At 40.4% G+C, this 15,687-nt stretch overlaps 1 protein-coding gene across 1 annotated transcript in view; it reads right to left on the bottom strand.

The window, feature by feature from the left end:
* The window catches only part of LOC144672242 (band 4.1-like protein 4B), a 67,044-nt gene extending 64,489 nt beyond the window's left edge, over window positions 1–2,555 (bottom strand). Inside the window, exons 1-2 of the mRNA XM_078534082.1 lie at window positions 2,491–2,555; window positions 1,244–1,422 (exon numbers count right to left, since the gene is read on the bottom strand). Coding sequence (XP_078390208.1) covers window positions 1,244–1,422; window positions 2,491–2,555 — 244 coding nt within the window. The remainder of the gene's footprint in view (window positions 1–1,243; window positions 1,423–2,490) is intronic.
* Window positions 2,556–15,687: the final 13,132 nt, after the last annotated feature.

The following is a 15,687-nucleotide window of genomic DNA, read 5'->3' as shown; positions in this document are numbered from 1 at the left end:
GAAAGTCAAAAATTATAGCATCTTGGGTCTATGAATGATGCTATTTTATTTATACAATTGCATGAATTGCTTATATTTTGGATAAACTGACTGGTTTGATGTTATTGAAGGTACACGGGTTCATCTGGTTTTCCTCAGGACAGCAAAAATGTCACCTTTATGTACAACAGTTTTTCTCACAAATAGACGTTAAATAGTCACGAACCAAAATTAGTACTACTCCTAGTTAATGTGATTGAAAAAATTGTTGCAGCAGAACAGTGGAAATACCACCAGGATTGATGTAACCAAAAGATAAATGAATTAAATCACCCATTTCATAAAATCTGAACAAAGAATTGACTCTGAACAAAGAATTGACCCTGAAGTTCTAGGGACAGCAGCTTATTGACAACACTTCCACAATAAATAGATGGATGCGGCTGCTTTTCCCAATTGCTCAAGGGTCCACATGAAAACCTAGCAGGGTCTGAAAGAAATAGTTAGCTCCCATCTCCAGCTTTTTCAGTGTTGGATTTCTTGCTAAATGTTTTGCAAGCCGAATGTCCATTTACACATCTCTAGCAACAGTGTGTGAGTAAGGACCAATTCATGAATACTGCTTACCAAGCTGCTGGCTAGTTCATGTTCCAGACTGAAAGCAATGGATGATATATATAGGAAAGTGGGATCACAATGAGAAAGCAGAAAATTTCCTGTGGTGATGAAACATCTTGCCCCTTCCCCTGCCCCACCTCTCCGTGCCTTTCATTGCTGTACAGTAATCGAATTGATGTCTTTCTTTTAGTTTAGAAGAACAGACTAGACTGTCCCAAAGGCACTGCTGCTCACTGCCTTTAATTTCCATCAATGGTTTTGTATTAACCTGTTGCCAACTTCAGCTGGAGATGGGAGTTGACTGTTCCTTTCAGACCCTGCTAAGATTTTCATTTGGACCTTTGAGCAATTGGGAAACGCAGCCGCATCCATCTATTTATTATGGAAGTGTTGTCAAGACTAGCCCCCAGAAAAGCTGCTGTTCCAGAACATTAGGGTCACTTCTTTGTTCAGATTTTATGAAATGGGTGATTTAACTTCAGCAGTGCCATCAGCAGTAAACTTGTAGCACAAGCAGGGTATTAGTGAACAAGATGTCACAGATTGTGTATCAATGCTTATGTTGGTAGTTTTATTTTGTCTTTAAATAAAACTATGTTCTCCGTTCATCTTTCAACTTAATTTTAAGATGGTATTTGAAACTTACTGCTCGGACTTGGCAGTCCAGGGTAGGCGTCTGTGTCTTCCAACTCCAGAGTGATCAGACCACGGTTAGGTAGATGATGCCTTCCCACAGTTTTCCCAGTAAATGGTGTTCCACCGTTCTCTTCTATGCTGAACTGCTGTAGATCGGTGCTGTTTAATAATGGTGCTACCAAAGGATGGCTGTAATTTTATGTACATTAGAGTCAAGAAAAATTCATGAAAAATAAATACTTGTTAATTATTTGCTTATTTTTTTTTTAAAAAGCTGGTGATAGCCATATATAAAGCTAAATGCGACATCCTTTGCAAGCTTATGAACCGAGCCTTTCAGTTTATCACAATTTGTTTTCATTTCATTCCCAATGAGCAGTACTTATTTGAGCAAAAAGCATTTATAGGTGGGAACAAGCCCAAATTGCACAGCACTTAGTGCTGAGTCATCTCCAACATCACCAAGGAACATTTCTGGAAAAGCATGGTATGGAAATGCAACAAGTGATAAGACGTGAAATGGTGGCAGCAGGTTTCAAAGTCATTTGCAGGTTTGATCAATGTAAATTGTAAAACATCATAAAAATATTTATAATATTACAAGAACATTCAAGAGATTCTACTTTTTTTCATTCGCAGGATGTGGGCTTCGCTGGCTGGGCCAGCATTTATTGCCCATCCATAGTTGCCCTTGGGAAGGTGGTGGTGAGCTGCCTTCTTGAACTGCTGCAGTCCATGTGGTGTAGGTACACCCACAGTGCTGTTAGGAAGGGAGTTCCAGGATTTTGACCCAGTGATAGTGAAGGAAAGGCAATAGATTTCCAAGTCAAGATGGTGAGTGACTTGGAGGGGAACTTCCAGGTGGTGGTGTTCCCATCTATCTGCTGCCCTTGACCTTCTAGATGGTAGTGGTCGTTCGTTTGGAAGGTACTGTCTAATAAGCCTTGGTGAATTCGTTGGTGAAATACTTAGTATGTGCATTAAAATCCCTCCTCCTGTATGATTCAACAATTGCACCATAATGCTTCCTTTTGAACCATGATGTTGCACATAGAAAGAAAGTTAGTTACATATTGCCTTTCACATCCTTAGGACATCCCAAAGTATTTTGCAGCCATTTAAGTACTTATGAAACGTAATCGCTGTTGTAGTGTAGGATGTACAACAGTCAATTTGTGCACAGCAATGAGATAATGACCAAATAAGTGTTTGTTGTTTTAAATGTTGTTGGTTGAGGGATAAATATTGGCAGCACACTCAGGAGAACTGCCTTGTTCTTCTTCATAGTACCAAGTGCAGTCAGAGGAGAGATGGTTTCGCATCTCACCGAAAAGACGGCACCTCCAACACTGCTGCACTTCCTCAGTACTGCACTAAAGTGACAACTTAGGTGTATGAATGGACTGAACTCTCTATGGAGGTGGACTTAAGCCCACAATCTTCCGATTCAGAGGTGAGAGTGCTAACACTGAGCCAAAATAACTGAAATATATGATGACATAATGTTCACAGCAGTATGATTGCAGAATAGATGAATGTACCAAAAGTATCTTGAACTTCATATTAGAACTAGTGATCACCTGTGCTCTGCTGCCTTAAACACTCATCTCCCTCATTAGTGAAATAATGTGGTAACGTTTTGTAATTTCATGCAAATCCATGTAGCCAATCCCAATTAGGTTTATTATAATCATAATTCTTCCCCCAACTGGAGCTCTCTCTTCCACACAACACACAGCTCCCACTTCTTGGGAGTAGGAGTCCATCCCTCTCTTGTTCCTACATTTGTTGATTAAACTACAAAGGCATGCATTTATATGTGATTTGTAATTAGGCTTCCAACTTGACATAGCCACTTAGAAATCTGATTTATAAGAACAATTTTTAAAAAATCTTCATGAATTAATATTTCATTGTGTGCTCTGAATCAATTTTTAAGGAACTCCTTTTAAATGAAACAATTTAGCTGAGAAGCGTAGTCACTTCAATTATTTGATCCCGGAGGAGATTTATTAGGATTGTATGAGGGATGAGAGCCTATGGAGAGACCAGAGACCCTGGGATTTTAGATCCTTAAAGCAGAAAAGATTAAGGGAAGATTTGATAGAAATGTTTTAAAGTTATGAAGTAATAGAGTAAATAAGGAAAAACTTTCCACTGGCAGGAGTGTCATTAATCTGAAGACACAGATTTGAGGTAATTTACAAGGAAAACAGGCGAGCTGAGGAATATTTTTAAAAATGTAGCGAGTTACTACCTGATGGATGCACTACCGGAAAAGATGGTAGAAGCAGATTCAGTAACAACTTTCCGAAGGGAATTGAATATATATTTGAAAATGAACATTTCCAGGGCTGTGGGGAAAGAGCAGGGTAGTGAAATTAAATGGATAGCTCCAAAGAGCCAGCACAGGCACAATGGGCTGAATAATCCCTTCCGTGCTATATAAATCTATAATTCTATGAATTCAGTTTTCTGAATTAATGGCTTGGAATTTGCTGTTGTAATGATATGGAAACTGTTAGCACTTGCTGTCATTACTGTGTAAATGGACAGCACTTTCTGGTGTATGCGCATGCAGCTAAACGTGGAAATCCAGAAGTTGCCGTCAGTTATACAGGGCACTAGTGAGACCACATCTGGAGCACTGTGTACAATATTGGTCACCTTACTTAAGGAAGGATGTAAGTATGTTGGAAGCAGTTCAGAGAAGGTTTACCAGATTAATACCCAGAATGGGTAGGTTGTCTTATGAGGGCAGGTTGGACAGACTAGGCTTGTATCTGCTGGAGTTTAGAAGAGCAAGAGGCAACTTGATTGAAACATATAAGGTTCTGAAGGGTCATGACAGGGTGTATGTGGAGAGGACATTTCCTCATGTAGGAGAATCTAGAACTAGGGGTCACTGTTTAAAAATAAGGGGTCGCCCATTTAAAATGGAGATGAGGTGAAATTTTTTCTCTGAGGGTTCAGAGTCTTTGGAGCTCTCTTCCTGAAAAACCAGTGGAAGCAGAGACTTTGAATATTTTTAAGGCAGAGGTGGATAGATTCTTAGTAAGCAAGGGGGTGATAGGTTATCGGGGGTAGGCGGGATGCAGATTTGAGGTTGCTATCAGATCAGCCATGATCTTATTAAATGGTGGAGCAGGCTGGAGGGGCCGAATGGCCTACTCCTGCTCCTTGTTCATGCATAATTTTTTCAGGGGCAGTAATTATGACTTCTTATGCTGTTAAGAACTCAAGTATTCCTGATCAAACAAGGCTTGCAGAGAGTATTGTGCAGAAGATGTTGAGGTTCACATCAAATCACTGATACTTTGTTGATTCCAGCTGCATATACTGCAATAGCACATCCTGTGGAGGCCCTGTGAGCCTGCTCCGCCATTTAATAAAATCATGGCTGATATGATAGTAACCTCAAATCTGCATCCCGCCTACCCCCGATAATCTATCACCCCCTGGCATTCTAAGAATCTATCCACCTCTGCCTTAAAAACTTTCAAAGACTCTGCTTCCACCGCCTTTTCAGGAAGAGAGCTCCAAAGACTCACAACCCTCAGAGAAAAAATTTCATCTCATCTCCATTTTAGATGGGTGACCCCTTATTTTTAAACAGTGGCTCCTAGTTCTAGATTCTCCTACATGAGGAAACATCCTCTCCACATCCACCCTGTCAAGACCCCTCAGGACCTTATATGTTTCAATTAAGTTGCCTCTTACTCTTCTAAACTTCAGCGGATACAAGCCTAGTCTGTCCAACCTGTCCTCATAAGACAACCTACCCATTCCAGGTATTAATCTGGTAAACCTTCTCTGAACTGCCTCCAACCCACTTACATCCTTCCTTAAATAAGGTGACCAATACTGCACACAGTACTCCAAATGTGGTCTCACGAGTGCCCTGTATAACTGAAGCATAACCTCCCTACTTACGTGTTCAATTATCCCTCGCAATAAATGATAACATTCTATTATCTTTCCTCATTACTTGCTGTACCTGCACACTAACCTTTTGCAATTCAATCAATTTTATACATTTGGACTCTTGTTCCCTCAGATTAACATTCAAAAATTTCATGCTTGTAGAGTCATATCTTTTTTTAAAAAAATGGTATTTCAGTTTCTCCCTTAATCCCATATGTATGTCCCAATCTGTATTCCATTCTCAGTATAATGATTAAAATTTGAACTATAACCTCTGCTTTTTACTGCCTAAGATAACTTTACAATGTGATTGGCTGATCAGTCTCCTTGTTGCATGCACTGTCATTGGATGCCAGGGACCCAGGGTAATGCTCTGGGAACCTGGATTTGAATCCCACCATGGCAGATGACAGAATTTGAATTCAATAAAAATCTGCAATTAAAGGTCTAATGTTGACCATGAAACCATTTTTGATTGTTATAAAAACCCATCAGGTTCACTAATGTCGTTTAGGGAAGGAAATCTGCTGCCCTTACCTGGTCTGGCCTACATGTGACCCCAGGCCCACAGCAATGTGGTTGACTCTTAACTGCCCTCTGAAATGGCTTAGCAAGCCACTCAGTTGTATCAAACTGTTACAAAGTCTCACCTTCTCAAGGGCAACCAGGGATGGGCAATAAATGCTGGCCCAGCCAGCAAAGCCCACATCCCATGAATGAATTAAAAAAATTCAAAATCACACCTTAGTAAATGGCTGATTTTCAGACTTCAGGATGCTAAACAGTGGAGCTCCCCAAGGTTCAGTGCTAGGATCACTGCTTTTTTTTTGATACAAAGCATATGCAAATAACTTGGATATTGAAATATAGAGTAACATTTCAAAATTTGCTAATGATACCAAGCTTAGAGGTGTGGCAGACAGTGAGGATGATACCAATTGACTGCAACAGGACATAGGCTAGCAGAATGGGCAGAAAAGTGGCAGATGGAATTTAATACAGAGAAGTGTGACGTGTTACACTTTGGCAGAAGGAATAGGGGGAGGCAATATAGGTATAATGGCACAGTTCTAAAGAATGCACAGGAACAGAGGGACCTGGGGGTTCATGAGCATAGGTCCTTAAAGGTGGCAAGACATATTGAGAGAGTAGTTAGTGAAGCATATAGGATCTTGGGCCTCATAAATATAGATTGTACAAATAGGGAAGTTATGCTGAACCTTTATAAAGCTCTGGTTAGGCCACAACCAGAGTATTGCATCCAATTCGAGTCACCACACTTCAGGAAAGGTGTGAGGATCATTGAGTGCAGAGGAGATTTGCCACAATGGTTCCTGTTGTGTTTTTATAAAGATAAAAAGGCATCAATCACTCATAAAGGATCGGATAAACAAGTTGTGGGTTCATTTATTTAAACTAGGCACATGAGAACGGTATATACATGGATAGAAAGCTTGAAGACACCAGCAGCAGAGCTGTGTATGTGTGCTCTGCTTAAAAGCAAAAGTGAAACTAAAACTGGATCACATGGCACACTTCATTTCTAGCGATGTCATGCTGCAATCCCTTAAAGGCATATTACAACAAGGGTGAGAGATTTTAGCTAAAACATAAGGTTGGAGAAGCTGGGGTTGTTCTCCTTGGAGCAAAAGAGATTGAGGGGAAGCTTGATAGAGGTGTTGTGAGAGATTTAGGTAAGGTAGACAAAGAAAAGCTGTTCCCATTAGCTGATGGTGCAAGGAGTAGGGAACGCAGAGTTAAGGTTTTGGGCAAGAGATCAAGGGGGTGTGACGAAGAATTTTTTTTATGTAGCAAGGACCTGGAACTCACTGCCTATAAGGGTGGCAAAAGCAGAGGCAATGAATGATTCCAAAAGGAAGTTGGGTGGAACTTGAGGAAAATAAATGTGCAGGGCCAAGGGGATAGATTGTGGGAATGGGACTCACTAGATACCTCTATAGCGAGTCACCATGCACTCAATAGACCAAATGGCCTCCTTCTGTGCTATAATGACTCAAACAACAAAAGAGTGAAGAAACCGACAATCTATTGGTCGCTAAATCTTTGTGGGAAGCTTTTTGAGGTCAGTGGCAAGCATCGTTCCTTTGTTACTGACCACAGAATCCAGCCATCATCTGCACAATTTTGCTGTGAAACAAAGAGTGACCTTAGCTTGCCTGTATGCATTACATGTCATTCTTTCCTCTAGTAAATGTATTCAGCCAAGAAGCCTTCCACTGTAAACACTTTAAAAAAAACAACTTGCTGGCCAATATAAAATCAAAATACTGCGGTTACTGGAGATCTGAAATAAAAACACAAAGTCCTGGAAAAACTCAGCAGGTCTGACACCATCTGCGGTGAGAGAAGCAGAGTTAATGTTTTGAGTCCAATATGACTCTTCTTCGGAACTTGCCAGCCAGATTGGCGATTGAATTTTTAAAAAAATGGAACCCTGCTGTTGATAACAGATTTGATTTTAGCTCGATGAAGAATGATGAAATTAATTTAATCAGAACCTGTTTTATGAACAAAACCTTCCCTGAAGAAAACTGATTTATTTAGAAACATAGAATGACAGAGCACAGGAGGCAGCCATCTGGTCCATTGTGGTTATGCTGGTTCTTTGAAAGAGCTATAAAATTAGTTTCAACTCCACTGTTCTTTCCCCATAGTCATGCAAACTTTTAATTTTCCAGTATTTATTCAATTTGCTTTTGAAAATTACTGAATCTGCTTCTTCCACCATTTCAGGCAGTGAATTACAGATTACAACAACTTGCTGTATCAAAAAATTGGCTTTTCTCCTCTCTCATTCTTTTGCCATTTACTTTAAATTTGTCTTATCTGTTTACTGACCCTTCTGTCCATGCAAACACTTCCTCCTTATGTACTCTAAGATTTTGAACACCTTTATCAGTTCACAACCTATCATTTCACTGCTCTATGGAGAATAACCCTAGTTTCACTAGTCTCTCCATGTAACTGAATTATTTCATCCTTGGCACCATTTGAATAAATCTCCTCCTCACCCTCGCCAAGGACTTGAAATCTTACCTAAAGTGAGGTTCCCAGAATTGGCCACTACTTCGTCTGGAGCCTAACCAGGTTTAGCATAACTTCCTTGCTTTTATACTCTATGAGTTAGATGTTCATCTCCCAGTGGAGTGCGAATTAGGGTGCAAAATGCTGAACATTGTTGTTTTTGCTGGAAAATAATTTTCCTGTGCCTTCCCGATACCACACCATTTTTGTTTGGCCCTTTGATGTGTTGGAAAGGACATGGATGCAAAATGCACCTCTTTGGAGGTCGGGGTCCCCATTGTGAGGACCACAGGAAAATTGTATTTCCTCCTGCACACTATTATCATGTGTTGGTGTAGGTTTTGCAAGACCTACAAAAATGCATCTCCATGGTGAGTTTGTGGCCACTGGGGAAAGCCTGCTGAGGAGTCGAGAACATTCTGAAAGGTAAGTGTAAAATGTTTTGACACCTTCAAATATCATTATTAGACATCGTGTTGTAACATAAATGTGTTTTTAATGTAGTGAATCATCTTAGGGATCTGTCCTGAAAAGATACGTTGACTTTTACATTGACAAGTATTGTGTAATTGTTGTCATGCATTTTACAGTACTTTTCCAATTGCCAAATGAGCCAAAATGCATTAAAAATGCAAAAAAAAAGTCCTGTTAGTCTCTGCTGTCATATTTTGTGCTGATTTAAATTGACCGACAGCCCTGGCTGTTAAAAAAACTGGCTTTTGAAAGTTGAAAAAAATCTATGCACCTGCATTAATTGATAGGTACTCTGCTTTGAAATGGAAATGGGACACCATTCTGTTCTGTCAGTTTCAGGCAATGTAGCTGTAAGAAACAAAAACAAAAATAGCTGGAAAAACTCAGCAGGTCCGACAGCATCTGCGAAGAGGAATACAGTTAATGTTTCGAGTCTGTATGAAGAGTCATACGGACTCGAAACGTTAACTGTATCCCTCTCCACAGATGCTGTCAGACCTGCTGAGTTTTTCCAGCTATTTTTGTTTTTGTTTCAGATTTCCAGCATCCACGATATTTTGCTTTTATCTTAATGTAGCTGTAGGCTTTTGTTATGTCAGATGTAACCATTATGAATGCTTGGCTGTTTTGAAAAACTGTTAATAGCTTCAGCTCAGCAGGTGGTCTATTGATCCGAGAATGATTGAATCTTTTAAGAGGCTGCAATAACAGAATGTGCCTTTGTTGTGGTTTCTGGTTTGTTTTGAAGCCCAATAGCACTTAAAGATTTACAAATATTTTTGCACTGGAGTAGATTATTTCTTTCCAGTATCAATTACTGTGTTTGAATTCTGGGTTTTATTAGATTGTTAGGGTTTTATCTCTACAATTATTTTAAAATAATTCCCGCTGCTATTGCATTGCTCCCTGAGAACTGTACATACTGCATACTGGGTGAGTGGCTATGGAGGGTTCATGGGAGTGCATAGAGGTGGCATGGGGAATCTGAAGCAGCAAGGGAGGTGGGTGGGGTAGGGGGGGGGCGGGTGAAGGGTGAGGTTTAAAGGCCTTTAAACAACATTGAGAGCTGGGCTGCTGTGTTGGAGAACCAAGGCGGGCCTTTTAAGCAGACTACCCCCTCACCCACACTCCTCACGCGCTCCATCGTGACATGAAAGATACACTGCGAACCCAAACCCTACGTAAAAAGACAAAAATCCATGGGAAAGTCATACATGGGCTGGGTGTGCATTCCGGAAGGTGCAAATGTGCGCAGGTCAGGTTTTCCCCAACCGCACGAAAATCCAGGCCAATGCCTTTATTTATAAAGCCAAGGATGCTAAATGCCTTTTTAACAGCCTTCTTAACTTGTCCTGCCAACTTCAGAGTATTGTGTACATGCACCCCAAGGCCTCAGTCTTTGCACATCCACTATAAAATTATACTATTTAGTTTGCATTGCCTCTCCTCATTCTTCCTACCATTCTTCTGTATTAAATTTCAACTCCATGTGTCTGCCCATTTCACCAGTCTATCTATGTCCTGAGGTCCATTGCTATATCCCTACTCTTTACTACATTTCTAAGTCCATGTGTTCCCCAAACTCTGAAGTAATGCCCTACATACCCAGGTGCAAGCTATTAATATATATCAAAAAGAGCAGTGGTCCCAATAGTGACCCTGGAGACACCATTGCACTCTTTGGATATTTGTCAGACTGGAACACTCACTTCTACTCTGCTTTCTGTTCCTTCGCCAATTTTGTATCTATGCAACTTTTACCCTTCTAATCCCATGGACTTCAATTTTGCTAACAAGTTTAATAAATGACACTTTACTCAACACTTTTAGACAATCCATATGCACACCCATCAACTGCATTACTCTCATCAACCTCTCTATTACTTCATCAAAAAACTCAATCAAACACGATTTAACAATTATTGGCTTTTATTTATTAACCCATATTTTTCCAAGTGCCAATTAATTTTATCCCAGATAAATGGCCAGAATTTCCCAGCCCCTCACGCTGGCCGGATTTTCTGGTCCCACCAATGTGAATGGAGATTTCAATGGCTCGCTGGTCCTGCCGCAGGGGAACCTGCTGGGCCTGGGGGCGGGGTTGGACAATTCTGGCCAATATTTCTAAAAGTTTCCTCACCGCCAACATTAGACTAACTGGTCTTTAATTGCCAGGCTTACCCCTTTTCCCCTTTTTAAACAGTGGCTTAACATATGCAATTCTCCTGTCCTCTGGCCCCATTTTGCCATATCCAATGAGGATTGGAAGATTGTGGCCAGAGCAACACAGGATGCATCCCATCTACACCAGGCGACGTTTCTATTTTCAGTACCTATAAGTACATCCTCTTTACCTATTTTTATTTTACCCTATTTCTCCACCCCACCTCCTTCACTAACATTGGCACCATCCTCTTCTTTAGTGACGATATATGCAAACTAATTTTGTTACTACCTCAGGCATGCCCTCTGCCTCCACAAGATCATCTTCTCTTCGGTCCCTAATCGTCCCCACCCTTCTGTTAACTACTCTTTTACTATTTATATGTTTATAAAAGACTTTTAGTTTTCTTTTTGTTACCTGCTAATCTATTCTCATGTGCTCTCTTTGTCTCTCATTTCTTTTTTCATTTCTCCTCTGTACTATTCTATATAACTTGGTTTTCTACTGAATTATGAACTTGACATTTATCATAAGATCAAAAGCCTCCTTTTACATTTTCATTTTATTTTTTATCTTTAGTTACCTAGGGAACTCTAGCTTTAGATGATAGACTTAAAACAGCAAAAACCTCATACCATTAAAAAAAATCTGAAAATACTGGAAGTACAACTTATACTTGAATATAGCTCCTTCAGCATTGTTAAATGTCCCAGGGCATTTCACAGAAGTATTTTAAGACAAAATTGACACCAATCCCTATGCGGGGATATTAGGACAAGTGACCAAAAGCTTGGTCAAAGAAGTAGCCATTAAAGAGTGTCTCAAAAGAGAGGAGAGAGATGGAAGGGAAAAGTGGTTTAGTGGGGGGAGCTCCAACTGGAGGCATGGCTGCCAAAGATGGAGTGATAAAAATTGTGGATGCATAAGAGGCCAGATTTGGGGGAGTGCAGAAATCTGAGGGCTGTTGGGCTGGAGGAGCTTACAGAAATAGAGAGGGGCTAGACCTTGGAGGAGTTTAAACAGTAGGATAAAAATTTTGAAATTGAGGTGTTCTCGGACAAGGAGCCAAAATATATCAAGCGAGCACTGCAAGTTAGTCAGTACCTGTAAACAGCAAGGACATGCTATGGATGTTTCAGGTGTGCAGCCCTTCGAGAGATGTCAAAAACCTATCTTTTCACAGATGTTGACTGATCTCTATATTTTCAACACTGCTTTTATTTTAACATTTTACCCTGATCATTCTCATTGTGTCAATCAATTCTATGTGTTATTGTACAAGATGTAAAACAAAGCAGCATAAGGGTGGAAAGCCAGTAAAAGCAGTTCTATGATATTTGTGTCCTTGTTAAATTACTACATCATTGTGAGATATTGTAGATGCAAGAATGAGATATGCAGCCTGATATGAATAAAATATTGTGTTTTTCTGCTGAATTCATTTGGACTTCCATTCCCAAAAAGACTATATTTTTACTACCTCTGGGGAACATGTTAACCTCAATGCAGCCCGGGATTATATTGAAACTAGCTCATATATCAAGATATTAAATTACTTCCAATGCTCCAACTTTTAGTTTCTAGTTGAAATCCACAGGAAATCTGCATCAGGTGTTCATATGAACCTGACGCACTTCTGAGAGGCAGGTGGGTAGTTCTTAATTTTGAGATCCAGTAGAGTAAATAATACTCTACTATTTATACTTCTGCAATGACTACAATGCTTATTTTCATGGATGCATATTTGCAGCACAGGTATAAACTGGATGCTGTGGTTAAGCCTTGCCAAAATTATAGCACTCACTGTAGCTGTCTTCTTTCAACACAAGATTTTACAGTGATAGAAGAACAAAATCAACAGGAATCCACATAGGATCTATGATGTGTACCATATTCAACATTTTTTCCATTCTTCCTAATCTATGACTGATATTGAGCTAACCAAACCTTAAATAACCTTTACTTTATGTGTATCCAAGGCTAGCTGAATTAGAATATTGCAGCATCATCAGCATCATCATCATCATCCAAAATTCTGCTGGAAAACATTCTGTGCCATGTGCATTTTCCTTCTATTTGATATATCTCTTTTCTGTGTGATCTATAAACCTACTGCTCTTTTAGTATATGGGATTAACTTCATCAATATGTTTTAGATTACTTTGACTAGGGTTTATTTCTACACTTTGGGTTCACAATCCTTACCACAAAGCATCTTCTCAGGCAGCTTGGACTCAATTTTCCTGGCCTTATGGAGATGGGGGAGGGAATGATATACAGGGGAGCTACATTAGGACAGCTCTCTGACATATTCCTGTGGCTGGGAATGTTTCCCAGGGTTGGGTAGGGAAGCGGATTGGCTGCCCGCACTACAAAGGCTGCCAGCTCAATCGAGGCAAAGGTAGGTAGGGAGGCAAGTTGTGAGGAGGATACAAGGACCTGGATTTTCATCCTCTAAGCAGGTAGCAGGAGTTAGGAAAACTCCTGGATTGGCCTGCACCTTGGGAGAAAGTGCCGCAAAGGTGGGATCTTCATTGCTGGGATGCAGGCTGGAGTTGGGCCATCCGACCCAGCTAAGAGATTGGAGGTAGCCACAGGGGCTGCTGGGTGCAGAGGCAGGCTGTTTAAAAGGCCTGCCTCGGTGCAGTAGAACTTCATCCCAATTAAAATAAAAACAAAACCCTAACCCTCCAGCCCTCACCAGTTATATCCCCTCACCCTCCAAACACTTTCCATGCTCCATTCATGCCATCTCATGCACTCCCAACACCCCCTATGGCATCTCATGCCCCCCATGCCAAGCTATAGCACTTCCATGCCTATTGTATCCACAATGTATATTGGATCAATGAACCCTATAGTGACGGTACGTGTAAAAAATAGCTTTAAAAAAGTAATTTATCCCTAACTTTCCACTATGCTGAAAAAAGTCATTTCATGTAGAAAGCAATAAAAGTGTGAATCATCCAGGCCTTTTAGAGTTTCAATAACAAAAACCACAAACCCTTGAAACCACTTAACATTGTGTAAATAAACATTGTGAAATTGACAGCAGAGATCAGAGGGCCAGAGCTGTTAATCAAGCAATGTTTTCTCTGGAGGCACAGATCTTTCAACAAACCTATTGGTTTTCTGGGCTGTTAGCCAAGCCTCTATCATTATGCTATACACTTTCTACCATGGAGGTGGGGGTGGAGGTGGTGGGGGAAGTAAAAAGTAGATTGAGTTTGTAGCATAAGTCTTTATAAGCTATAATGTAAAGTTATTGGATCTTATTTTGTTTAAATATTTTTTTATATACAATAAAGTTTGTTTTTGTTTAAAAACGTGAAATCTTGTGACGTCGTTCTGTTGGTTAATTGCTGGTTGTTCGGGTTTCTTCTTTAAATGTTAATGGTCCCTATCAGGATCGTAAAAATATAAGTTCAGGTCACTAAATATGCAAATTTGCAGATGGCACTAAGTTAAGATGGACAGCACATTCTGCAGATGGAGGAAGGAAAGTGAAAAAGGACATAGACAGATTAAGGGAATGTCCAAAACTATAGGAAATGGAGTTCAATGTGGGCAAATGCAAGATACCATCCACTCTGGACCTAAGAAAGATACATTTAAGTATTTTCCAAATGGTGCAAAACAGGAATTAGAAGAGCAAAGTGATATGGGAGTCCAAGTACACAAATCATTAAAAACTAGTTGACAGGCACAAAAAGCAATTAAAAGAATAAAGAAATGTTGGTCTTTATCTCGAAGGGGAGAAAGCTATGATCAAGTTGTATAGAGTTTTGGTCAGACCCCATCTGGTATATAGTGTTCAGTTTTGGGCACGAACCTCAGCAAGGATATATTAGATTTGGAAGGGTTCCAGTGCAGATTTACCAGATAGCGAGCCTTAAAAGCTTAAATCATGAAGACAGGTGGCATAAGTATGTAGTGGAGGTTATGGATTGATCCAGTTGAGGTGCTTAAAATGTTGAAAGCATTTAAAAGGATAGATGCAGAGATACTACTTTCTCTGGTTGGAGGAAACAAGAGGATAACATCTTATTAGAGCAAGGCCATTCAGGGACGAAATCAGGAAACACTTTTTCACAGCAAGGGCAGTAGAAATCTGGAAATTTCTTCCCCTACAAAGTAGTGTATGCTGGGACAGTTGGCGAATTCAAAACAAACAGCATGAAAAGGGTTTGTGCTAAGTGCCCTTAGTGTTCCAAAATGGTGTCCAAGGCAGACATGCACATGTTTGGGGGAATCGTACTGGATGCCCTATTGGTGAGGTTATTAATGCATGCTCAGTTAATGACAGTTGCAGTATGCACAGCAGGAGAATCATGACATCTATCAGCATGCAACTCTCCAGCTAATGGCCACTCTTAAGCTTTCACAGCTGAACACGCATTCAGCAGCGATAAGGACCCTTCTCACCAACACTATTTAAAGGGCTCAACTACTTATAGGTTAATTGCTTGCTGATTTCTTCTGGCTGTTGCTGTGATTCTACAAGTGTTTGGGGGATTTATAAAGTTCTTTAAAGTGGCAAAAGTCTACAGGGAATAGTGTGGTAGGTGTGAAGGCCCTGGTTTCAAGGCTTCAGCATAAACCAGTTGCTCACAGACATGGGAGTACACTTGGACATTCCTCTTGGAATACAGCATGATTGTGAGAATGGCCAAAGACCACATAGGGCATGACAAGCTGGTGGAGCGAAGGGGAGGAAGTTGCGGTGGGGGGGGGGATAGTTGCAGAAGCATTTTCAGCTGGAGATTTATCCACCCAAGGTGTTCAGGGAGCAAATTCCCTGCCTGAACCTCAGTGAGGAACAATGTATGAGACCTCTGCGTTTCAAG

This window comes from Cetorhinus maximus, chromosome 3 (genome assembly GCF_964194155.1).
Source record: "Cetorhinus maximus chromosome 3, sCetMax3.hap1.1, whole genome shotgun sequence".
NCBI classification, from domain to species: domain Eukaryota; kingdom Metazoa; phylum Chordata; class Chondrichthyes; order Lamniformes; family Cetorhinidae; genus Cetorhinus; species Cetorhinus maximus.
This window is presented reverse-complemented; position numbering and strand designations above follow the sequence as displayed.